The sequence below is a fragment of the Psilocybe cubensis genome, chromosome 4 (genome assembly GCF_017499595.1).
Source record: "Psilocybe cubensis strain MGC-MH-2018 chromosome 4, whole genome shotgun sequence".
NCBI lineage: Eukaryota > Fungi > Basidiomycota > Agaricomycetes > Agaricales > Agrocybaceae > Psilocybe > Psilocybe cubensis.
In genome coordinates this window covers 4,124,837-4,147,341 of record NC_063002.1, presented here as the reverse complement: position 1 = coordinate 4,147,341, position 22,505 = coordinate 4,124,837, and the positions used below count along the sequence as shown (strand labels likewise).

Below are 22,505 nucleotides of genomic sequence, written 5' to 3'. Positions count from 1 at the left end.
TCATCGGTTGTAAGATTTGGATATTCTGCCGAATTCTGGATGTTCCCTCTCTTGTGAGATTGAACGTCTATGAAGTATTATCTCGTTATCACTTTCGATACTTATCTGCTCAGCAGCTTCAACTAAAGCAGAATGATAAGTTTCATTAACGTTTTGAGTTTCGGGAACAACACCACCTTTTTCAGCGATGTCTTCATCCAGTTTACGAAAGACTGTTTTCTTCCACACATTTGCAAGGTCGAAAAGATTAGTATTGCGCTTTCGCGATACTATCCAACGACTTCCGAGTAGTCCTATCTTCCTCAAATCCGGTACGAACTCGGTTTCTCCGTCCACGAGGATCTGTGTGAACAGCTCCGGGCGAACATCATCGAGGTCGTGAACGTAATTTGGATCTGGTTTGATAAGGGGTCTGGACGAGTCTGCACTATACAGACCTTTCTCGGCATGTTCATACCATGCCGACCAGTACTCGGTAACAGTCTTTCCAAGTTCAGCAGCTGAAAACCAATTCCATACCTGATCAAACCTGGTTTTAAGTACAAGAATGGATTCGTCGTGCTCTGCGATTCGTAAAGCGAATCGCTTTTCCCAACGTTCTTGTATATTCTTCTTACACCAAGACATGACTAGGTTTTCGGGATAACCGCGCATCAAATAGAGAGCGTTAAGGTCTCTAATTGCTCCGATGTAGATTTCCTTGGTACTACATAGCACGGCTAACCTGGATAACTCTCCAATGTAGACGCCACGTTTGACGTCCAAAGGATGATGTGATACCTATGGAACTCGTTCTCGGTTGTTTCCTGTCTTGACAAATGGCTTCCAATGAAGTTTTCCAGACTCCTTGAATATGAAAGCATCGAGAAATTGACATCCCGACGAGGAAACAGCCCATTCGATAACACAACCATCGAACTTTATTGTTTCTTTAATAAGATTAAGTGCAAGTGCTTCGGACTCGGCGTAAACAATTGCGAAACAATCGTCGATGTACCTTCCATAGAAGGCCACGTTTGGGTGGTCTAAGATTTTTGACTTTATTTCAAAATGGGCTCCAAAGAGGTTAGCAAGGTCCGGAGAATCCGCGACGCCCATTGCGAGGCCATTTTTTTGTCTAAAATATCTAGACCCATGTTGTGTTATCAATTGCGTATTGCCAATCTCGATAGCACGTTTAAAGATGCCTAATTTAACCAAGTTATTCTCTAACGAATTTGGTTTAATATGGGCTAATGCAGTGTTTTCTTCCGAAGTGTTGAGTAACCATTCCTCGTACATACTATAAACGATTTCGATGCACAAGTCCAACGGGATATTGGGATAGAAAGCAACTACATCTCCAGTGACAAAATACCATTGTCTTTTGGAGTTTATACGCAATTGGCTTAATCTCGTAAAGAGATAGGGTTTAGGGTTTAGGGTTTAGGGTTTAGGGTTTAGGGGGGGAGCGAGCACCGAGCGAAGCGAGGTGCGAGCGACTTGTTTAAACTGTGAGTTAAATGGAAAGAAGGCCAGAGGGCTGTTGGGGGGTACCAACAACCAGCCCTTTCGTCTTTATAGACTCTTCAGTGGCTATTCTTAGAAGGAATGTTCTAGACATCCGATGACAGCGCGTGAAGTGATGCTGTGCAGCTGTCATGTATCTTACCGACTATCACAAATCTGTCAATGTTTATTGTCAAGTTAGACAGGTCTCTGATGAACAGAGTGTCACGGGTCAATGTGGCACATGGTAACCTGTCAAAAGTGGATCCAACACTTTTGTTCTTTGACATCGTGGGTTATTGACTGTGATGTGAATCACATGGATATAGATTACTCTGGTTACGTGGCTCCGAGTAACCGCGACATGGGAATATTCACATGTCAAGAGTATAAATAGCTTACCTGGGTCCTTACCTAACAATCAATTGATTGATTGTTGTGAATCTTAATTGGACAGTTCATGATCCGGTCCATCAAAAATGTTTCCACGGTACTAAGGAACTTTTCCCGAAGTACTAAGTAACTTTTCCCATGTACTAAATTAGATCCGGCCCTTCACAATCACATGCCGTTCGGAAGTTCACACGCCTACCTTACTTCCTACTAAGGTTAGACTTAGTTAGCTTAGGGTTGGGGTTAGGTTAGGGCTTAGGGTTTAGGGTTTAGGGTTTAGGTTTAGGTTTAGCTATTTAATCCAATGTGTTGCTTGTAAGTAGATGTTTGTTACTTTATAGCAATGAATACTTACGGTTAGGGTTTTTTTCTAATGCTTTACGCCTTAAGCGCTAGTATTCTTTTCATCGGTTGTAAGATTTGGATATTCTGCCGAATTCTGGATGTTCCCTCTCTTGTGAGATTGAACGTCTATGAAGTATTATCTCGTTATCGCTTTCGATACTTATCTGTTCAGCAGCTTCAACTAGAGCAGAATGATAAGTTTCATTAACGTTTTGAGTTTCGGGAACAACACCACCTTTTTCGGCAATGTCTTCATCCAGTTTACGAAAAACTGTTTTCTTCCACACATTTGCAAGGTCGAAAAGATTAGTATTGCGCTTTCGCGATACTATCCAACGACTTCCGAGTAGTCCTATCTTCCTCAAATCCGGTACGAACTCAGTTTCTCCGTCCACGAGTATCTGTGTGAACAGCTCCGGGCGAACATCATCGAGGTCGTGAACGTAATTTGGATCTGGTTTGATAAGGGGTCTGGACGAGTCTACACTATACAGACCTTTCTCGGCATGTTCATACCATGCCGACCAGTACTCGGTAACAGTTTTTCCAAGTTCAGCAGCTGAAAACCAATTCCATACCTGATCAAACCTGGTTTTAAGTACAAGAATGGATTCGTCGTGCTCTGCGATTCGTAAAGCGAATCGCTTTTCCCAACGTTCTTGTATATTCTTCTTACACCAAGACATGACTAGGTTTTCGGGATAACCGCGCATCAAATAGAGAGCGTTAAGGTCTCTAATTGCTCCAATGTAGATTTCCTTGGTACTACATAGCACGGCTAACCTGGATAACTCTCCAATGTAAACGCCACGTTTGACGTCTAAAGGATGATGTGATACCCATGGAACTCGTTCTCGGTTGTTTCCTGTCTTGACAAAAGGCTTCCAATGAAGTTTTCCAGACTCCTTGAATATGAAAGCATCGAGAAATTGACATCCCGACGAGGAAACAGCCCATTCGATAACACAACCATCGAACTTTATTGTTTCTTTAATTAAATTAAGTGCAAGTGCTTCGGACTCGGCGTAAACAATTGCAAAACAATCGTCGATGTACCTTCCATAGAAGGCCACATTAGGGTGGTCTAAGATTTTTGACTTTATTTCAAAATGGGCTCCAAAGAGGTTAGCAAGGTCCGGAGAATCCGCGACGCCCATTGCGAGGCCATTTTTTTGTCTAAAATATCTAGACCCATGTTGTGTTATCAATTGCGTATTGCCAATCTCGATAGCACGTTTAAAGATGCCCAATTTAACCAAGTTATTCTCTAACGAATTTGGATTAATATGGGCTAATGCAGTGTTTTCTTCCGAAGCATTGAGTAACCATTCCTCGTACATACTACAAACGATTTCGATGCACAAGTCCAACGGAATATTGGGATAGAAAGCAACTACATCCCCGGTGACAAAATACCATTGTCGTTTGGGGTCTATACGCAATTGGCTTAATCTCGTAAAGAGATCCTTCGTTCCGTGAATGATTGAAGGAGTCGATTTAATAATCGGCTTAAGCTCTTTTGATACAAACTTGGCTGCAGGATTAAATACTACAGAGTGACACGGAATTATGGGCCTAAATCCAGTAGGTTTCTTGTGGATTTTAGGTATACCATGAAATTGAGGATACTTGAACGATGATCCGTCTTCCGGTACATTCGATAGAAAGAATCGAGACAACCCAAGTTCAAATAGAAACAGATGTTCATCTTCGACGGTACGTGCAAGAGTTTGCATCTGGATCATTTTGCTCTTCATTACTTCTTGCGCAACTTCGAATTCTAACTCTTCATAGTTACGTTCATCTTCAAGAAGATTGAGCTCATTCCTTAATATCCAGTCGCGTTCAGACACCGCGAGGCCAAGATTCTTATCTGTCATCGTAATAACATAGTTGTTATCGATAAGAAACTTACGGATCTTGTCCCTTTTAGGAGAGAACGCGTGCTTTCGCATCTCCGTAAGGGCTTCTTCCGGGATACTTGCGATCGTGCGTTGCACGTACCGACGTCCCATCGAAAGGCCAAGTTCCATGTATTGCGGTAATACTGGAGGTTTCTCTTTCTTTTTTGAGCTTACTCCGTAATCTGGATCAAAAGGTTTGTTCATGCCTTCCTTAAACAAAAAATAGATACGCCATCTTATTCTTCGTTGAAAATCATTCCATGCTTGCATGATCAGACTTTGAGAAGGCAGAGTAAAAAACATATAATTGAGTCCGAGTGACAAATCATTTGCTATATCTACAGGGACCACCACACCAGGACTACAGTGTACACTACTACGATACTGGCCAGCCAACAAGAATGAGATCGGCGTATGTAAGTGTACAAAAGAAACTGCGTCTGTTTTAGTCATGGTGAGTATATCGTCAGGAATAGAGTTGGGGAAGGCGGGTCTTACCGACGTAAAAGGTACTACATTAGACCGCATGTCTAGGCTCTTGCCTTTCCCTTTCCCTTTGGATCGTTCTTGACGGGAGCTCTCCCCTTCCCTTTCTTCTTGTTGTCGACCTTGTTGGAAGCCTTGGTTTGGGGCTTCTTCTGCGAAGGCGTCGACGAGGGTTTGAATTTCGAAGGGCCAGCTTTCTTGGCCTGAGGTTGAGGAGCCTTGGACGAATTCTGGCCAGACAAAGTCTGGGTAATTAGAATAGTAATTAGTATCCAGAATTATGGGTGAAGGGTTACGAGAACTTGCCTTCTTGCCCACAGATCCAAGGTTGAGCTTCTTGAGACGTGCATTCAAGCCCTTATCAATAAGGGATTGAATCGATGGACCTGGTTTGGTCGCATCGGCCATCTCGACATCGGCTGTTGCCGCAGTCGACCGCTTTTTCTCAATCTTGATTGCCAAAGCGCGGTGGCGCAAGTTGACAATCTGTTTGATGTGAGAGAAGATGGCTGGCAAAATGGTTTGCAATGCGCTGCATTCAGCCTTCTTCTGCGGTGACACTACCCAATCTGTTATTCGACGAACTCCCTTGTTGTCTGTAGAGAAAACGGGGAGCTTATAGCTGGATTTGCGATCATCGTAAGTTGTCTTAACGATGAGGGCAGCAGCTTCATAACAGTTATTGAGTGCGCATTTATCATCCCAAAAGGCCAGTTCGTCCTTTTTCGCCTGAATGGCGCCGTCGTTGATTGCCTTTTGGAAGACATCACGAGCGGTGGAGAACGTAGAGGAAACTCGAAGAGCTTCCGCTGACCCGGCATCCGCGAATTCCTTCGTAAGTTGGAACTCGGGAGCCTTCACCCGAAGGCGATTGGGGGTGTTGCCTGCGCTAACGGCAAGTTCAAGGCGCTCGAGGCTAGCCTTGACTGTTTCCCTCTTATCGCACCACGATGCGAGGTTGAGGAGAAACTCCCTAAGGGCAGCACGATAGTCAAAAAAGACGCAGTCTACAATCTGGTCAATGGAGCGGCACTCAGCTATTTTCTTGATGACGACAGTGGCCAACTCGTCGATGAGGGCGTTGTGGCGGCCAGCTTCGTCGTTGACGCCAAAAACTGTGTTGTTGACGACAGCCTGGGTGAGTGCGTCCAGGGTGGGGGACATGGCACGAGAGAAGGCAGCAGAGTAAGTGGAAGACATAGTAGCTGTTGGGTAATAGCAAAGTCGTTGGGTTTAGGGGGGGAGCGAGCACCGAGCGAAGCGAGGTGCGAGCGACTTGTTTAAACTGTGAGTTAAATGGAAAGAAGGCCAGCGGCTCGTGATTTTTTACGGGCGTGGACCAGTGCAAGCAATGGGCGCTACCGTACAGGCAAACGATCACTACATACCGCTCATGACAAAAGAGCAGGCTATTGCCTATTAAGTCCTTTACCAAGGGACACTCTCATGCCATTGGACATGGCAGGCTAATACCCTTTAAGCCCTTTACCAAGGGGCGCCACATCAGCCATTACAGCCACAGGTTCATTTCCGGCGACGAACTATTTGTCCATCCTTGTGTTAACTCCCTTTACTAAGGGGAGGCCGGGTCACCCGCGTTTTAAGCGGTTCTGGACTTCGGGCCGTCCTCGTAAGCAGCGAGGCGCGGTTTAGATACCAGATGTGGGTTTCCCCACTCCCAAGACTATATCTTAAGATCCGAAGACCCCACTACCACCTAGTCGTTGAACGCTTCCGTCGGCGTGACCGTTACGGATTCGCTGCTGATTATCCATTCCAGCTTTCGCTGAATCTTGGGGATTGTTACCATACCCGGTCGCCACCGGTGCCTAGGCTGTTTCCAGCGGTCGGCGGTACCCACAAGCTTTAGGACGTCCCAGCAATTCGGTAGTGTCGCCGGCTGCAACCGACTTGCCAGGAGCGTATCCAGCAGAGCTGGTCCTGACAACCCCCAGTGTACTCTCACCTGATGTCCATACCCATTGAAGAACTGCGCGCCCTCGAATTACAAAGTCATCATAGCTGGATATCCCCGCAGCTAGACTAAAACGAGTTTGTATGACCTCCGTAACCCAACATAGAAGGCGTGAGCGAGTGAAAGAAAAAGGGCCCCGCTTGCCGTGAGGCAGCCAACATGTCGATGAAACGTCCCCGAGTCAAGGGCAAGATCAGTGACGAAAGGGCTCCCGGATGAGTTGGGAAGGCACAAGCGGCAGGAGTTTGGGAGAGGACGAGTACTTGAGGGCTGTTGGGGGGTACCAACAACCAGCCCTTTCGTCTTTATAGACTCTTCAGTGGCTATTCTTAGAAGGAATGTTCTAGACATCCGATGACAGCGCGTGAAGTGATGCTGTGCAGCTGTCATGTATCTTACCGACTATCACAAATCTGTCAATGTTTATTGTCAAGTTAGACAGGTCTCTGATGAACAGAGTGTCACGGGTCAATGTGGCACATGGTAACCTGTCAAAAGTGGATCCAACACTTTTGTTCTTTGACATCGTGGGTTATTGACTGTGATGTGAATCACATGGATATAGATTACTCTGGTTACGTGGCTCCGAGTAACCGCGACATGGGAATATTCACATGTCAAGAGTATAAATAGCTTACCTGGGTCCTTACCTAACAATCAATTGATTGATTGTTGTGAATCTTAATTGGACAGTTCATGATCCGGTCCATCAAAAATGTTTCCACGGTACTAAGGAACTTTTCCCGAAGTACTAAGTAACTTTTCCCATGTACTAAATTAGATCCGGCCCTTCACAATCACATGCCGTTCGGAAGTTCACACGCCTACCTTACTTCCTACTAAGGTTAGACTTAGTTAGCTTAGGGTTGGGGTTAGGTTAGGGCTTAGGGTTTAGGGGGGGAGCGAGCACCGAGCGAAGCGAGGTGCGAGCGACTAGTTTAAACTGGGAGTTAAAATGGAAAGAAGCCAGAGGGCTGTTGGGGGATCCCAACAACCAGCCCTTTCGTCTTTATAGACTCTTCAGTGGCTATTCTTAGAAGGAATGTTCTAGACATCCGATGACAGCGCGTGAAGTGATGCTGCGCAGCTGTCATGTATCTTACCGACTATCACAAATCTGTCAATGTTTATTGTCAAGTTAGACAGGTCTCTGATGAACAGAGTGCCACGGGTCGATGTGGCACATGGTAACCTGTCAAAAGTGGATCCAACACTTTTGTTCTTTGACATCGTGGGTTATTGACTGTGATGTGAATCACATGGATATAGATTACTCTGGTTACGTGGCTCCGAGTAACCGCGACATGGGAATATTCACATGTCTAGAGTATAAATAGCTTACCTGGGTCCTTACCTAACAATCAAACAATAGACTGATTGATTGTTGTGAATCTTAATTGGACAGTTCATGATCTGGTCCATCAAAAATGTTTCCACGGTACTAAGGAACTTTTCCCGAAGTACTAAGTAACTTTTCCCATGTACTAAATTAGATCCGGCCCTTCACAATCACATGCCGTTCGGAAGTTCACACGCCTACCTTACTTCCTACTAAGGTTAGACTTAGTTAGCTTAGGGTTGGGGTTAGGTTAGGGTTTAGGGTTTAGGGTTTAGGGTTTAGGTTTAGCTATTTAATCCAAAGTGTTGCTTGTAAGTAGATGTTTGTTACTTTATAGCAAGGAATACTTACGGTTAGGGTTTTTTTCTAATGCTTTACGCCTTACGCGCTAGTATTCTTTTCATCGGTTGTAAGATTTGGATATTCTGCCGAATTCTGGATGTTCCCTCTCTTGTGAGGTTGAACGTCTATGAAGTATTATCTCGTTATCACTTTCGATACTTATCTGTTCAGCAGCTTCAACTAGAGCAGAATGATAAGTTTCATTAACGTTTTGAGTTTCGGGAACAACACCACCTTTTTCAGCGATGTTTTCATCCAGTTTACGAAAGACTGTTTTCTTCCACACATTTGCAAGGTCGAAAAGATTAGTATTGCGCTTTCGCGATACTATCCAACGACTTCCGAGTAGTCCTATCTTCCTCAAATCCGGTACGAACTCAGTTTCTCCGTCCACGAGGATCTGTGTGAACAGCTCCGGGCGAACATCATCGAGGTCGTGAACGTAATTTGGATCTGGTTTGATAAGGGGTCTGGACGAGTCTGCACTATACAGACCTTTCTCGGCATGTTCATACCATGCCGACCAGTACTCGGTAACAGTCTTTCCAAGTTCAGCAGCTGAAAACCAATTCCATACCTGATCAAATCTGGTTTTAAGTACAAGAATGGATTCGTCGTGCTCTGCGACTCGTAAAGCGAATCGCTTTTCCCAACGTTCTTGTATATTCTTCTTACACCAAGACATGACTAGGTTTTCGGGATAACCGCGCATCAAATAGAGAGCGTTAAGGTCTCTAATTGCTCCGATGTAGATTTCCTTGGTACTACATAGTACGGCTAACCTGGATAACTCTCCAATGTAGACGCCACGTTTGACGTCCAAAGGATGATGTGATACCCATGGAACTCGTTCTCGGTTGTTTCCTGTCTTGACAAATGGCTTCCAATGAAGTTTTCCAGACTCCTTGAATATGAAAGCATCGAGAAATTGACATCCCGACGAGGAAACAGCCCATTCGATAACACAACCATCGAACTTTATTGTTTCTTTAATAAGATTAAGTGCAAGTGCTTCGGACTCGGCGTAAACAATTGCGAAACAATCGTCGATGTACCTTCCATAGAAGGCCACGTTTGGGTGGTCTAAGATTTTTGACTTTATTTCAAAATGGGCTCCAAAGAGGTTAGCAAGGTCCGGAGAATCCGCGACGCCCATTGCGAGGCCATTTTTTTGTCTAAAATATCTAGACCCATGTTGTGTTATCAATTGCGTATTGCCAATCTCGATAGCACGTTTAAAGATGCCCAATTTAACCAAGTTATTCTCTAACGAATTTGGATTAATATGGGCTAATGCAGTGTTTTCTTCCGAAGCGTTGAGTAACCATTCCTCGTACATATTACAAACGATTTCGATGCACAAGTCCAACGGAATATTGGGATAGAAAGCAACTACATCCCCGGTGACAAAATACCATTGTCGTTTGGGGTCTATACGCAATTGGCTTAATCTCGTAAAGAGATCCTTCGTTCCGTGAATGATTGAAGGAGTCGATTTAATAATCGGCTTAAGCTCTTTTGATACAAACTTGGCTGCAGGATTAAATACTACAGAGTGACACGGAATTATGGGCCTAAATCCAGTAGGTTTTTTGTGGATTTTAGGTATACCATGAAATTGAGGATACTTGAACGATGATCCGTCTTCCGGTACATTTGATAGAAAAAATCGAGACAACCCAAGTTCAAATAGAAACAGATGTTCATCTTCGACAGTACGTGCGAGCGTTTGCATCTGAATCATTTTGCTCTTCATAACTTCTTGAGCAACTTCGAATTCTAACTCTTCGTAGTTGCGTTCATCTTCAAGAAGATTGAGCTCATTCCTTATTATCCAGTCGCGTTCAGACACCGCGAGGCCAAGATTCTTATCTGTCATCGTAATAACATAGTTGTTATCGATAAGAAACTTACGGATCTTGTCCCTTTTAGGAGAGAACGCGTGCTTTCGCATCTCCGTGAGGGCTTCTTCCGGGATACTTGCGATCGTGCGTTGCACGTACCGACGTCCCATCGAAAGGCCAAGTTCCATATATTGCGGTAATACAGGAGGTTTTTCTTTTTTCTTAGAACTTACTCCATAATCTGGATCAAAAGGTTTATTCATGCCTTCTTTAAACAAAAAATAGATACGCCATCTTATTCTTCGTTGAAAATCATTCCATGCTTGCATGATCAGACTTTGAGAAGGCAGTGTGAAAAACATATAATTTAAACCGAGAGATAAGTCGTTTGCTACATCAACCGGAACTACAACACCAGGACTACAATGTACACTAGATCTATACTGGCCAGCCAATAAGAAAGAAATTGGGGTATTGAGGTGTACAAATGAAACTGCGTCTGTTTTAGTCATGGTGAGTATATCGTCAGGAATAGAGTTGGGGAAAGCGGGTCTTACCGACGTAAAAGGTACTACATTAGACCGCGCGTTTAGGCTCTTGCCTTTCCCTTTCCCTTTGGATTGTTGTTCTTGACGGGAGCTCTCCCCTTCCCTTTCTTCTTGTTGTCGACCTTGTTGGAAGCCTTGGTTTGAGGCTTGCGTTGCGAAGGCGTCGACGACGACTTGGGTTTCGAAGGGCCAGTTTTCTTGGCCTGAGGTTGAGGAGCCTTGGACGAACTCTGGCCAGACGAAGTCTGGGTAATTAGAATAATAATTAGTATCCAAAGTTATGGGTGAAGGGTTACGAAAACCTGCCTTCTTGCCCACATATCCAAGGTTGAGCTTCTTAAGACGTGCATTCAAGCCCTTATCAATAAGGGATTGAATCGACGGACCTGGTTTGGTCGCGTCGGCCATCTCGACATCGGCTGTAGCCGCGGTCGACCGCTTTTTCTCAATCTTAATTGCCAAAGCGCGGTGGCGCAATTTGACAATTTGTTTGATATGAGAAAAGATAGCCGGCAGTATAGTTTGCAGCGCACTGCACTCGGCTTTCTTTTGCGGCGACGTTACCCACTCTGCTATGCGACGAACTCCCTTGTTGTCTGTAGAGAAAACGGGGAGCTTATAGCTGGACTTGCGGTCTTCGTAAGTTGTCTTAACGATGACCGCAGCAGCTTCATAGCAAGAAGCGAGTGCGCATTTATCCTCCCAAAAGGCCAGTTCGTCCTTTTTCGCCTGAATGGCGCCGTCGTTAATCGCCTTTTGGAAGACGTCACGAGCGGTGGAGAACGTAGTAGAGACTCGAAGAGCCTCCGCTGACCCGGCATCCGCGAATTCCTTCGTGAGTTGGAACTCGGGAGGTTAGGGTTTAGGGTTTTAGGGTTTAGGGTTTAGGGGGGGAGCGAGCACCGAGCGAAGCGAGGTGCGAGCGACTAGTTTAAACTGTGAGTTTGAAATAGAAAGAAGGCCAGAGGGCTGTTGATTGTTATCAGCAGCCAGCCCTTTCGTCTTTATAGACTCTTCAGTGGCTATTCTTAGAAGGAATGTTCTGGAACATCCGATGACAGCGCGTGAAGTGATGCTGCGCAGCTGTCATGTATCTTACCGACTATCACAAATCTGTCAATGTTTATTGTCAAGTTAGACAGATCTCTGATGAACAGAGTGTCACGGGTCGATGTGGCACATGGTAACCTGTCAAAAGTGGATCCAACACTTTTGTTCTTTGACATCGTGGGTTATTGACTGTGATGTGAATCACATGGATATAAAATACTCTGGTTACGTGGCTCCGAGTAACCGTGACATGGGAATATTCTCATGTCAAGAGTATAAATAGCTTACCTGGGTCCTTACCTAACAATCAATTGATTGATTGTTGTGAATCTTAATTGGACAGTTCATGATCCGGTCCATCAAAAATGTTTCCACGGTACTAAGGAACTTTTCCCGAGGTACTAAGTAACTTTTCCCATGTACTAAATTAGATCCGGCCCTTCACAATCACATGCCTTTCGGAAGTTCACACGCCTACCTTACTTCCTACTAAGGTTAGACTTAGTTAGCTTAGGGTTGGGGTTAGGTTAGGGTTTAGGGTTTAGGGTTTAGGGTTTAGGGTTTAGGGTTTAGGGGGGGAGCGAGCACCGAGCGAAGCGAGGTGCGAGCGACTTGTTTAAACTGTGAGTTAAATGGAAAGAAGGCCAGAGGGCTGTTGATTGTTATCAGCAGCCAGCCCTTTCGTCTTTATAGACTCTTCAGTGGCTATTCTTAGAAGGAATGTTCTGGAACATCCGATGACAGTGCGTGAAGTGATGCTGCGCAGCTGTCATGTATTTTACCGACTATCACAAATCTGTCAATGTTTATTGTCAAGTTAGACAGATCTCTGATGAACAGAGTGTCACGGGTCGATGTGGCACATGGTAACCTGTCAAAAGTGGATCCAACACTTTTGTTCTTTGACATCGTGGGTTATTGACTGTGATGTGAATCACATGGATATAAAATACTCTGGTTACGTGGCTCCGAGTAACCGTGACATGGGAATATTCTCATGTCAAGAGTATAAATAGCTTACCTGGGTCCTTACCTAACAATCAATTGATTGATTGTTGTGAATCTTAATTGGACAGTTCATGATCCGGTCCATCAAAAATGTTTCCACGGTACTAAGGAACTTTTCCCGAGGTACTAAGTAACTTTTCCCATGTACTAAATTAGATCCGGCCCTTCACAATCACATGCCTTTCGGAAGTTCACACGCCTACCTTACTTCCTACTAAGGTTAGACTTAGTTAGCTTAGGGTTGGGGTTAGGTTAGGGCTTAGGGTTTAGGGTTTAGGGTTTAGGTTTAGGTTTAGCTATTCAATCCAATGTGTTGCTTGTAAGTAGATGTTTGTTACTTTATAGCAAGGAATACTTACGGTTAGGGTTTTTTTCTAATGCTTTACGCCTTAAGCGCTAGTATTCTTTTCATCGGTTGTAAGATTTGGATATTCTGCCGAATTCTGGATGTTCCCTCTCTTGTGAGATTGAACGTCTATGAAGTATTATCTCGTTATCACTTTCGATACTTATCTGCTCAGCAGCTTCAACTAAAGCAGAATGATAAGTTTCATTAACGTTTTGAGTTTCGGGAACAACACCACCTTTTTCAGCGATGTCTTCATCCAGTTTACGAAAGACTGTTTTCTTCCACACATTTGCAAGGTCGAAAAGATTAGTATTGCGCTTTCGCGATACTATCCAACGACTTCCGAGTAGTCCTATCTTCCTCAAATCCGGTACGAACTCGGTTTCTCCGTCCACGAGGATTTTTAGGGTTTAGGGTTTAGGGTTTAGGGTTTAGGGTTTAGGGTTTAGGGTTTAGGGTTTTAGGGTTTAGGGTTTAGGGGGGGAGCGAGCACCGAGCGAAGCGAGGTGCGAGCGACTAGTTTAAACTGGGAGTTAAAATGGAAAGAAGCCAGAGAGCTGTTGATTGTTATCAGCAGCCAGCCCTTTCGTCTTTATAGACTCTTCAGTGGCTATTCTTAGAAGGAATGTTCTGGAACATCCGATGACAGCGCGTGAAGTGATGCTGCGCAGCTGTCATGTATCTTACCGACTATCACAAATCTGTCAATGTTTATTGTCAAGTTAGATAGATCTCTGATGAACAGAGTGTCACGGGTCGATGTGGCACATGGTAACCTGTCAAAAGTGGATCCAACACTTTTGTTCTTTGACATCGTGGGTTATTGACTGTGATGTGAATCACATGGATATAAAATACTCTGGTTACGTGGCTCCGAGTAACCGTGACATGGGAATATTCTCATGTCAAGAGTATAAATAGCTTACCTGGGTCCTTACCTAACAATCAATTGATTGATTGTTGTGAATCTTAATTGGACAGTTCATGATCCGGTCCATCAAAAATGTTTCCACGGTACTAAGGAACTTTTCCCGAGGTACTAAGTAACTTTTCCCATGTACTAAATTAGATCCGGCCCTTCACAATCACATGCCTTTCGGAAGTTCACACGCCTACCTTACTTCCTACTAAGGTTAGACTTAGTTAGCTTAGGGTTGGGGTTAGGTTAGGGCTTAGGGTTTAGGGTTTAGGGTTTAGGTTTAGGGTTTAGGGGGGGAGCGAGCACCGAGCGAAGCGAGGTGCGAGCGACTAGTTTAAACTGTGAGTTTGAAATAGAAAGAAGGCCAGAGGGCTGTTGGGCTTAGGGTTTAGGGTTTAGGGTTTAGGGTTTAGGGTTTAGGGTTTAGGGTTTAGGGTTTAGGGTTTAGGGTTTAGGGTTTAGGGTTTAGGGTTTAGGGGGGGAGCGAGCACCGAGCGAAGCGAGGTGCGAGCGACTAGTTTAAACTGGGAGTTAAATGGAAAGTAGCCAGAGGGCTGTTGGGGGATCCCAACAACCAGCCCTTTCGTCTTTATAGACTCTTCAGTGGCTATTCTTAGAAGGAATGTTCTAGACATCCGATGACAGCGCGTGAAGTGATGCTGCGCAGCTGTCATGTATCTTACCGACTATCACAAATCTGTCAATGTTTATCGTCAAGTTAGACAGGTCTCTGATGAACAGAGTGTCACGGGTCGATGTGGCACATGGTAACCTGTCAAAAGTGGATCCAACACTTTTGTTCTTTGACATCGTGGGTTATTGACTGTGATGTGAATCACATGGATATAGATTACTCTGGTTACGTGGCTCCGAGTAACCGCGACATGGGAATATTCACATGTCTAGAGTATAAATAACTTACCTGGGTCCTTACCTAACAATCAAACAATAGAATGATTGATTGTTGTGAATCTTAATTGGACAGTTCATGATCCGGTCCATCAAAAATGTTTCCACGGTACTAAGGAACTTTTCCCGAAGTACTAAGTAACTTTTCCCATGTACTAAATTAGATCCGGCCCTTCACAATCACATGCCGTTCGGAAGTTCACACGCCTACCTTACTTCCTACTAAGGTTAGACTTAGTTAGCTTAGGGTTGGGGTTAGGTTAGGGTTTAGGGTTTAGGGTTTAGGGTTTAGGTTTAGGTTTAGCTATTCAATCCAATGTGTTGCTTGTAAGTAGATGTTTGTTACTTTATAGCAAGGAATACTTACGGTTAGGGTTTTTTTCTAATGCTTTACGCCTTAAGCGCTAGTATTCTTTTCATCGGTTGTAAGATTTGGATATTCTGCCAAATTCTGGATGTTCCCTCTCTTGTGAGATTGAACGTCTATGAAGTATTATCTCGTTATCACTTTCGATACTTATCTGCTCAGTAGCTTCAACTAAAGCAGAATGATAAGTTTCATTAACGTTTTGAGTTTCGGGAACAACACCACCTTTTTCAGCGATGTCTTCATCCAGTTTACGAAAGACTGTTTTCTTCCACACATTTGCAAGGTCGAAAAGATTAGTATTGCGTTTTCGCGATACTATCCAACGACTTCCGAGTAGTCCTATCTTCCTCAAATCCGGTACGAACTCAGTTTCTCCGTCCACGAGGATCTGTGTGAACAGCTCCGGGCGAACATCATCGAGGTCGTGAACGTAATTTGGATCTGGTTTGATAAGGGGTCTGGACGAGTCTGCACTATACAAACCTTTCTCGGCATGTTCATACCATGCCGACCAGTACTCGGTAACAGTTTTTCCAAGTTCAGCAGCTGAAAACCAATTCCATACCTGATCAAATCTGGTTTTAAGTACAAGAATGGATTCGTCGTGCTCTGCGACTCGTAAAGCGAATCGCTTTTCCCAACGTTCTTGTATATTCTTCTTACACCAAGATATGACTAGGTTTTCGGGATAACCGCGCATCAAATAGAGAGCGTTAAGGTCTCTAATTGCTCCGATGTAGATTTCCTTGGTACTACATAGCACGGCTAACCTGGATAACTCTCCAATGTAGACGCCACGTTTGACGTCCAAAGGATGATGTGATACCCATGGAACTCGTTCTCGGTTGTTTCCTGTCTTGACAAAAGGCTTCCAATGAAGTTTTCCAGACTCCTTGAATATGAAAGCATCGAGAAATTGACATCCCGACGAGGAAACAGCCCATTCGATAACACAACCATCGAACTTTATTGTTTCTTTAATAAGATTAAGTGCAAGTGCTTCGGACTCGGCGTAAACAATTGCGAAACAATCGTCGATGTACCTTCCATAGAAGGCCACGTTTGGGTGGTCTAAGATTTTTGACTTTATTTCAAAATGGGCTCCAAAGAGGTTAGCAAGGTCCGGAGAATCCGCGACGCCCATTGCGAGGCCATTTTTTTGTCTAAAATATCTAGACCCATGTTGTGTTATCAATTGCGTATTGCCAATCTCGATAGCACGTTTAAAGATGCCCAATTTAACCAAGTTATTCTCTAACGAATTTGGATTAATATGGGCTAATGCAGTGTTTTCTTCCGAAGCGTTGAGTAACCATTCCTCGTACATACTACAAACGATTTCGATGCACAAGTCCAACGGAATATTGGGATAGAAAGCAACTACATCTCCAGTGACAAAATACCATTGTCTTTTGGAGTCTATACGCAATTGGCTTAATCTCGTAAAGAGATCCTTCGTTCCGTGTATGATTGAAGGAGTCGATTTAATAATCGGCTTAAGCTCTTTTGATACAAACTTGGCTGCAGGATTAAATACTACAGAGTGACACGGAATTATGGGCCTAAATCCAGTAGGTTTCTTGTGGATTTTAGGTATACCATGAAATTGAGGATACTTGAACGATGATCCGTCTTCCGGTACATTCGATAGAAAGAATCGAGACAACCCAAGTTCAAATAGAAACAGATGTTCATCTTCGACAGTACGTGCGAGCGTTTGCATCTGAATCATTTTGCTCTTCATAACTTCTTGCGCAACTTCGAATTCTAACTCTTCGTAATTACGTTCATCTTCAAGAAGATTGAGCTCATTCCTTAATATCCAGTCGCGTTCAGACACCGCGAGGCCAAGATTCTTATCTGTCATCGTAATAACATAGTTGTTATCGATAAGAAACTTACGGATCTTGTCCCTTTTAGGAGAGAACGCGTGCTTTCGCATCTCCGTAAGGGCTTCTTCCGGGATACTTGCGATCGTGCGTTGCACGTACCGACGTCCCATCGAAAGGCCAAGTTCCATATATTGCGGTAATACAGGAGGTTTCTCTTTCTTTTTTGAGCTTACTCCATAATCTGGATCAAAAGGTTTATTCATGCCTTCCTTAAACAAAAAATAGATACGCCATCTTATTCTTCGTTGGAAATCATTCCATGCTTGCATGATCAGACTTTTAGAAGGCAGAGTGAAAAACATATAATTAAGTCCGAGAGAGAGATCGTTTGCTACATCAACAGGGACAGAAACACCAGGACTACAATGTACACTACTACGATACTGGCCAGCCAACAAGAATGATATTGGAGTATGTAAGTGTACGAAAGAAACTGCGTCTGTTTTAGTCATGGTGAGTATATCGTCAGGAATAGAGTTGGGGAAGGCGGGTCTCACCGACGTAAAAGGTACTACATTAGACCGCGCATCTAGGCTCTTGCCTTTCCCTTTCCCTTTGGATCGTTCTTGACGGGAGCTCTCCCCTTCCCTTTCTTCTTGTTGTCGACCTTGTTGGAAGCCTTGGTTTGAGGCTTGCGTTGCGAAGGCGTCGACGACGACTTGGGTTTCGAAGGGCCAGCTTTCTTGGCCTGAGGTTGAGGAGCCTTGGACGAATTCTGGCCAGACAAAGTCTGGGTAATTAGAGTAGTAATTAGTATCCAGAATTATGGGTGAAGGGTTACGAAAACTTGCCTTCTTGCCCACAGATCCAAGGTTGAGCTTCTTGAGACGTGCATTCAAGCCCTTATCAATAAGGGATTGAATCGACGGACCTGGTTTGGTCGCGTCGGCCATCTCGACATCGGCTGTTGCCGCAGTCGTCCGCTTTTTCTCAATCTTAATTGCCAAAGCGCGGTGGCGCATGTTGACAATTTGTTTGATGTGAGAAAAGATCGCCGGCAGTATGGTTTGCAGCGCACTGCATTCGGCTTTCTTTTGCGGAGACACTACCCACTCTGCTATACGTCGAACTCCCTTGTTATCTGTAGAGAAAACAGGGAGCTTGTAGCTGGATTTGCGATCATCGTAAGTTGCCTTAACGATGAGGGCAGCAGCTTCGTAGCAAGAGTTGAGTGCGCATTTATCATCCCAAAAAGTCAGCTCGTCCTTTTTCGCCTGAATGGCGCCGTCGTTAATTGCCTTTTGGAAGGCGTCACGAGCGGTAGAGAACGTAGTGGAGACTCGAAGAGCCTCCGCTGACCCGGCATCCGCGAATTCCTTCGTAAGTTGGAACTCGGGTGCCTTCACCTTAAGGCGATTGGGCGTGTTGCCTGCGCTAACGGCAGATTCAAGGCGCTCGAGGCTAGCCTTGACTGTTTCCCTCTTATCGCACCACGATGCGAGGTTGAGGAGAAACTCCCTAAGGGCAGCACGATAGTCAAAAAAGACGCAGTCTATGACTTGGTCAACGGAGCGGCACTCAGCTATTTTTTTGATGACCACAGTGGCCAGCTCGTCGATCAGAGCGTTATGGCGGCCTGCTTCATCGTTGACGCCGAAAACGGTGTTGTTGACGACGGCCTGGGTGAGTGCGTCCAGGGTGGGGGACATGGCACGAGAGAAAGCAGCAGAGTATTGAGATGACATAGTGGCTGATGGATAATAGCAAAGTCGTTGGGTTTAGGGGGGGAGCGAGCACCGAGCGAAGCGAGGTGCGAGCGACTAGTTTAAACTGGGAGTTAAATGGAAAGTAGCCAGCGGCTCGTGATTTTTTACGGGTGTGGACCAGTGCAAGCAATGGGCGCTACCGTACAGGCAAACGATCACTACATACCGCTCATGACAAAAGAGCAGGCTATTGCCTATTAAGTCCTTTACCAAGGGACACTCTCATGCCATTGGACATGGCAGGCTAATACCCTTTAAGCCCTTTACCAAGGGGCGCCACATCAGCCATTACAGCCACAGGTTCATTTCCGGCGACGAACTATTTGTCCATCCTTGTGTTAACTCCCTTTACTAAGGGGAGGCCGGGTCACCCGCGTTTTAAGCGGTTCTGGACTTCGGGCCGTCCTCGTAAGCAGCGAGGCGCGGTTTAGATACCAGATGTGGGTTTCCCCACTCCCAAGACTATATCTTAAGATCCGAAGACCCCACTACCACCTAGTCGTTGAACGCTTCCGTCGGCGTGACCGTTACGGATTCGCTGCTGATTATCCATTCCAGCTTTCGCTGAATCTTGGGGATTGTTACCATACCCGGTCGCCACCGGTGCCTAGGCTGTTTCCAGCGGTCGGCGGTACCCACAAGCTTTAGGACGTCCCAGCAATTCGGTAGTGTCGCCGGCTGCAACCGACTTGCCAGGAGCGTATCCAGCAGAGCTGGTCCTGACAACCCCCAGTGTACTCTCACCTGATGTCCATACCCATTGAAGAACTGCGCGCCCTCGAATTACAAAGTCATCATAGCTGGATATCCCCGCAGCTAGACTAAAACGAGTTTGTATGACCTCCGTAACCCAACATAGAAGGCGTGAGCGAGTGAAAGAAAAAGGGCCCCGCTTGCCGTGAGGCAGCCAACATGTCGATGAAACGTCCCCGAGTCAAGGGCAAGATCAGTGACGAAAGGGCTCCCGGATGAGTTGGGAAGGCACAAGCGGCAGGAGTTTGGGAGAGGACGAGTACTTGAGGGCTGTTGGGGGGTACCAACAACCAGCCCTTTCGTCTTTATAGACTCTTCAGTGGCTATTCTTAGAAGGAATGTTCTAGACATCCGATGACAGCGCGTGAAGTGATGCTGTGCAGCTGTCATGTATCTTACCGACTATCACAAATCTGTCAATGTTTATTGTCAAGTTAGACAGGTCTCTGATGAACAGAGTGTCACGGGTCAATGTGGCACATGGTAACCTGTCAAAAGTGGATCCAACACTTTTGTTCTTTGACATCGTGGGTTATTGACTGTGATGTGAATCACATGGATATAGATTACTCTGGTTACGTGGCTCCGAGTAACCGCGACATGGGAATATTCACATGTCAAGAGTATAAATAGCTTACCTGGGTCCTTACCTAACAATCAATTGATTGATTGTTGTGAATCTTAATTGGACAGTTCATGATCCGGTCCATCAAAAATGTTTCCACGGTACTAAGGAACTTTTCCCGAAGTACTAAGTAACTTTTCCCATGTACTAAATTAGATCCGGCCCTTCACAATCACATGCCGTTCGGAAGTTCACACGCCTACCTTACTTCCTACTAAGGGGATTTGAGGAAGATAGGACTACTCGGAAGTCGTTGGATAGTATCGCGAAAACGCAATACTAATCTTTTCGACCTTGCAAATGTGTGGAAGAAAACAGTCTTTCGTAAACTGGATGAAGACATCGCTGAAAAAGGTGGTGTTGTTCCCGAAACTCAAAACGTTAATGAAACTTATCATTCTGCTTTAGTTGAAGCTACTGAGCAGATAAGTATCGAAAGTGATAACGAGATAATACTTCATAGACGTTCAATCTCACAAGAGAGGGAACATCCAGAATTTGGCAGAATATCCAAATCTTACAACCGATGAAAAGAATACTAGCGCTTAAGGCGTAAAGCATTAGAAAAAAACCCTAACCGTAAGTATTCCTTGCTATAAAGTAACAAACATCTACTTACAAGCAACACATTGGATTGAATAGCTAAACCTAAACCTAAACCCTAAACCCTAAACCCTAAACCCTAACCTAACCCCAACCCTAAGCTAACTAAGTCTAACCTTAGTAGGAAGTAAGGTAGGCGTGTGAACTTCCGAACGGCACGTGATTGTGAAGGGCCGGATCTAATTTAGTACATGGGAAAAGTTACTTAGTACTTCGGGAAAAGTTCCTTAGTACCGTGGAAACATTTTTGATGGACCGGATCATGAACTGTCCAATTAAGATTCACAACAATCAATCATTCTATTGTTTGATTGTTAGGTAAGGACCCAGGTAAGTTATTTATACTCTAGACATGTGAATATTCCCATGTCGCGGTTACTCGGAGCCACGTAACCAGAGTAATCTATATCCATGTGATTCACATCACAGTCAATAACCCACGATGTCAAAGAACAAAAGTGTTGGATCCACTTTTGACAGGTTACCATGTGCCACATCGACCCGTGACACTCTGTTCATCAGAGACCTGTCTAACTTGACGATAAACATTGACAGATTTGTGATAGTCGGTAAGATACATGACAGCTGCGCAGCATCACTTCACGCGCTGTCATCGGATGTCTAGAACATTCCTTCTAAGAATAGCCACTGAAGAGTCTATAAAGACGAAAGGGCTGGTTGTTGGGATCCCCCAACAGCCCTCTGGCTACTTTCCATTTAACTCCCAGTTTAAACTAGTCGCTCGCACCTCGCTTCGCTCGGTGCTCGCTCCCCCCCTAAACCCTAAACCCTAAACCCTAACCTAACCCCAACCCTAAGCTAACTAAGTCTAACCTTAGTAGGAAGTAAGGTAGGCGTGTGAACTTCCGAACGGCATGTGATTGTGAAGGGCCGGATCTAATTTAGTACATGGGAAAAGTTACTTAGTACTTCGGGAAAAGTTCCTTAGTACCGTGGAAACATTTTTGATGGACCGGATCATGAACTGTCCAATTAAGATTCACAACAATCAATCATTCTATTGTTTGATTGTTAGGTAAGGACCCAGGTAAGTTATTTATACTCTAGACATGTGAATATTCCCATGTCGCGGTTACTCGGAGCCACGTAACCAGAGTAATCTATATCCATGTGATTCACATCACAGTCAATAACCCACGATGTCAAAGAACAAAAGTGTTGGATCCACTTTTGACAGGTTACCATGTGCCACATCGACCCGTGACACTCTGTTCATCAGAGACCTGTCTAACTTGACGATAAACATTGACAGATTTGTGATAGTCGGTAAGATACATGACAGCTGCGCAGCATCACTTCACGCGCTGTCATCGGATGTCTAGAACATTCCTTCTAAGAATAGCCACTGAAGAGTCTATAAAGACGAAAGGGCTGGTTGTTGGGATCCCCCAACAGCCCTCAAGTACTCGTCCTCTCCCAAACTCCTGCCGCTTGTGCCTTCCCAACTCATCCGGGAGCCCTTTCGTCACTGATCTTGCCCTTGACTCGGGGACGTTTCATCGACATGTTGGCTGCCTCACGGCAAGCGGGGCCCTTTTTCTTTCACTCGCTCACGCCTTCTATGTTGGGTTACGGAGGTCATACAAACTCGTTTTAGTCTAGCTGCGGGGTTATCCAGCTATGATGACTTTGTAAT

At 44.8% G+C, this 22,505-nt stretch overlaps 6 protein-coding genes across 6 annotated transcripts; all 6 read right to left on the bottom strand.

Annotated features, from left to right (window-relative positions):
* On the bottom strand, positions 1-627 carry JR316_0005496 (uncharacterized protein; the record flags this gene model as incomplete). The annotated part of the gene is made up of 2 exons (XM_047891254.1): positions 1-519; positions 544-627. 2 exons carry the CDS (start codon positions 625-627, stop codon positions 1-3), a joined length of 603 nt encoding a protein of 200 aa, XP_047751015.1.
* A 1,658-nt stretch (positions 628-2,285) lies between these two features.
* On the bottom strand, positions 2,286-4,334 carry JR316_0005495 (uncharacterized protein; the record flags this gene model as incomplete). The annotated part of the gene is made up of 2 exons (XM_047891253.1): positions 2,286-4,099; positions 4,142-4,334. 2 exons carry the CDS (start codon positions 4,332-4,334, stop codon positions 2,286-2,288), a joined length of 2,007 nt encoding a protein of 668 aa, XP_047751014.1.
* Positions 4,335-4,660: 326 nt separating this feature from the next.
* Positions 4,661-5,816, bottom strand: JR316_0005494 (uncharacterized protein; the record flags this gene model as incomplete). The annotated part of the gene is made up of 2 exons (XM_047891252.1): positions 4,661-4,861; positions 4,935-5,816. The coding sequence occupies 2 exons, from the start codon at positions 5,814-5,816 to the stop codon at positions 4,661-4,663; spliced, it is 1,083 nt and encodes a 360-aa protein (XP_047751013.1).
* Positions 5,817-10,705: 4,889 nt separating this feature from the next.
* JR316_0005493 (uncharacterized protein) lies at positions 10,706-11,890 on the bottom strand (the record flags this gene model as incomplete). Its single annotated transcript, XM_047891251.1, has 4 exons — positions 10,706-10,909; positions 10,983-11,510; positions 11,568-11,686; positions 11,764-11,890. 4 exons carry the CDS (start codon positions 11,888-11,890, stop codon positions 10,706-10,708), a joined length of 978 nt encoding a protein of 325 aa, XP_047751012.1.
* Positions 11,891-15,315: 3,425 nt separating this feature from the next.
* On the bottom strand, positions 15,316-17,364 carry JR316_0005492 (uncharacterized protein; the record flags this gene model as incomplete). The annotated part of the gene is made up of 2 exons (XM_047891250.1): positions 15,316-17,129; positions 17,172-17,364. 2 exons carry the CDS (start codon positions 17,362-17,364, stop codon positions 15,316-15,318), a joined length of 2,007 nt encoding a protein of 668 aa, XP_047751011.1.
* Positions 17,365-17,690: 326 nt separating this feature from the next.
* On the bottom strand, positions 17,691-18,846 carry JR316_0005491 (uncharacterized protein; the record flags this gene model as incomplete). Its single annotated transcript, XM_047891249.1, has 2 exons — positions 17,691-17,891; positions 17,965-18,846. 2 exons carry the CDS (start codon positions 18,844-18,846, stop codon positions 17,691-17,693), a joined length of 1,083 nt encoding a protein of 360 aa, XP_047751010.1.
* Between the last annotated feature and the right edge of the window lie 3,659 nt (positions 18,847-22,505).